The sequence below is a fragment of the Mus caroli genome, chromosome 12 (assembly GCF_900094665.2).
Source record: "Mus caroli chromosome 12, CAROLI_EIJ_v1.1, whole genome shotgun sequence".
Lineage (NCBI taxonomy): Eukaryota > Metazoa > Chordata > Mammalia > Rodentia > Muridae > Mus > Mus caroli.
In genome coordinates this window covers 7,704,726-7,706,964 of record NC_034581.1, presented here as the reverse complement: position 1 = coordinate 7,706,964, position 2,239 = coordinate 7,704,726, and the positions used below count along the sequence as shown (strand labels likewise).

Genomic DNA, 2,239 nt, shown 5'->3' with positions numbered 1-2,239 from the left:
CTCCTCTTGCACCTTGAAAACTTCAATGTGCCTTATTCTGTTACTCTGTATTATAAAAGTCTGAGGCGGCTCTCCTGCCGCCGTGCGGGGCTGCGCGGCAGGCCGGATCCCTGCAGCACGGACAGGCAGCGTGGCAGAACCCAGCCAGCCAGACACGCCGAGACTCCCTACTCCTGCAGGTGAACTTGACTTTACAGCATCTGCTTTGACTTGGACAACGAGAGGGCCACATTCTTCTCTTCTTTGAGTCACTAAATGCCGGTGCACACTCCACCCTCCAGCAAGGAAAGACAGGAGGAGCTTCTTGGATGACAATGGAGGTTCCATTGTGCAGGATGAGGGCAGGCTGTATGACATCGCCACCACGAGGGTTCAGCGTGATCTTCTGTGTCTCCCTTCCAGGCCAGCACTCTGCCTTCTCAATCCATCATGGTGTTTGGTGAGTTTTTCCATCGCCCTGGACAAGATGAGGAACTTGTCAACTTGAACGTGGGGGGCTTTAAGCAGTCTGTGGATCAAAGTACACTCCTGCAGTTCCCTCACACACGACTGGGGAAGCTGCTTACCTGCCACTCTGAGGAGGCCATTCTGGAGCTGTGTGATGACTACAGCGTGGCAGACAAAGAGTACTACTTTGATCGGAACCCCTCCTTGTTCAGATACGCCTTGAACTTTTATTACACAGGGAAGCTGCACGTGATGGAGGAACTGTGTGTCTTCTCCTTCTGCCAGGAGATCGAGTACTGGGGCATCAATGAGCTCTTCATTGACTCCTGCTGTAGCAGTCGGTACCAGGAGCGCAAGGAGGAGAGCCACGACAAGGACTGGGACCAGAAAAGCAACGATGTGAGCACAGACTCCTCCTTTGAAGAATCGTCTCTGTTTGAGAAAGAGCTGGAGAAGTTTGATGAGCTGAGATTTGGGCAGCTCCGAAAGAAGATCTGGATTCGAATGGAAAACCCAGCTTACTGCCTGTCGGCCAAGCTCATTGCCATCTCCTCCTTGTGTGTGGTGCTGGCTTCCATAGTGGCCATGTGTGTGCACAGCATGTCGGAATTCCAGAACGAATATGGAGAAGTGGATGACCCTGTGCTGGAAGGTGTGGAGATTGCCTGCATTGCATGGTTTACTGGTGAGCTAGCCATCAGGCTGGTTGCTGCTCCATCACAAAAGAAGTTCTGGAAAAACCCTCTGAACATCATTGACTTTGTCTCTATCATTCCCTTCCACGTTGTCTGTGGACACCAAGGAAGAAGAGAGTGAGGACATTGAGAATATGGGCAAGGTGGTCCAGATCCTTCGGCTCATGAGGATTTTCCGAATTCTGAAGCTCGCCTGGCACTCTGTAGGGCTTCGGTCTCTTGGGGCCACACTGAGGCACAGTTATCATGAGGTGGGGCTACTGCTTCTCTTCCTTTCCGTGGGCATCTCCATCTTCTCTGTGCTTATTTACTCTGTGGAGAAAGATGAACACAAGTCCAGTCTCACCAGCATCCCCATCTGCTGGTGGTGGGCCACTATCAGTATGACCACAGTGGGCTATGGAGACACCCACCCAATCACCTTAGCTGGGAAAATCATTGCAAGCACATGCATTATCTGTGGAATCTTGGTGGTAGCCCTTCCCATTACCATCATCTTCAACAAGTTTTCCAAGTACTACCAGAAGCAGAAGGACATGGAAGTGGACCAGTGCAGCGAGAACCCACCGGAGAAGTGCCATGAGCTACCTTACTTTAACATTAGGGACGTTTATGCACAGCAAGTACATGCCTTCATCACCAGTCTGTCTTCCATTGGCATCGTGGTCAGTGATCCTGACTCCACAGATGCTTTGAGCATCGAAGACAATGAGGATGCTTACAACACTGCATCCCTGGAGAACTGTACTGGAAAATGAGCAGGGGCATTTGCACAGATATCTCGTGTCCCTTCCTGACATTAGGTTAACACAGCTTTATAAACCTCAATGGGTTTGTTCAAACAAATCATTTAATTCTCAGGGTGTACCTTTTAGCCATAGTTGGACATTCATTGCTGAATTCTGAAATGATAGAACTATCTTTATTTTTCGCAGTGAGATCAATTAAAATGCCTTGTTCTGAAATTTATTTTTTACAAGAGAGAGTTGTAATACGGTTTTTTGGGGAAAAAGTAAATGATATTGGGAAGGATTTATTGCTACGGCTTATGCATCATTCTATATTTGCCATTCACTCACATTGAGCTAACTATAAAT

The 2,239-nt window shown here is 48.6% G+C and overlaps 1 protein-coding gene across 1 annotated transcript; it reads left to right on the top strand.

The window, feature by feature from the left end:
- Positions 1–299: 299 nt before the first annotated feature.
- On the top strand, positions 300–1,900 carry LOC110307491 (potassium voltage-gated channel subfamily S member 3-like). Its single transcript, XM_021179725.2, is given in 2 exon segments — positions 300–1,226; positions 1,228–1,900. Coding segments are annotated over 2 exon segments (1,470 nt in total). The 5' UTR covers positions 300–429.
- Positions 1,901–2,239: the final 339 nt, after the last annotated feature.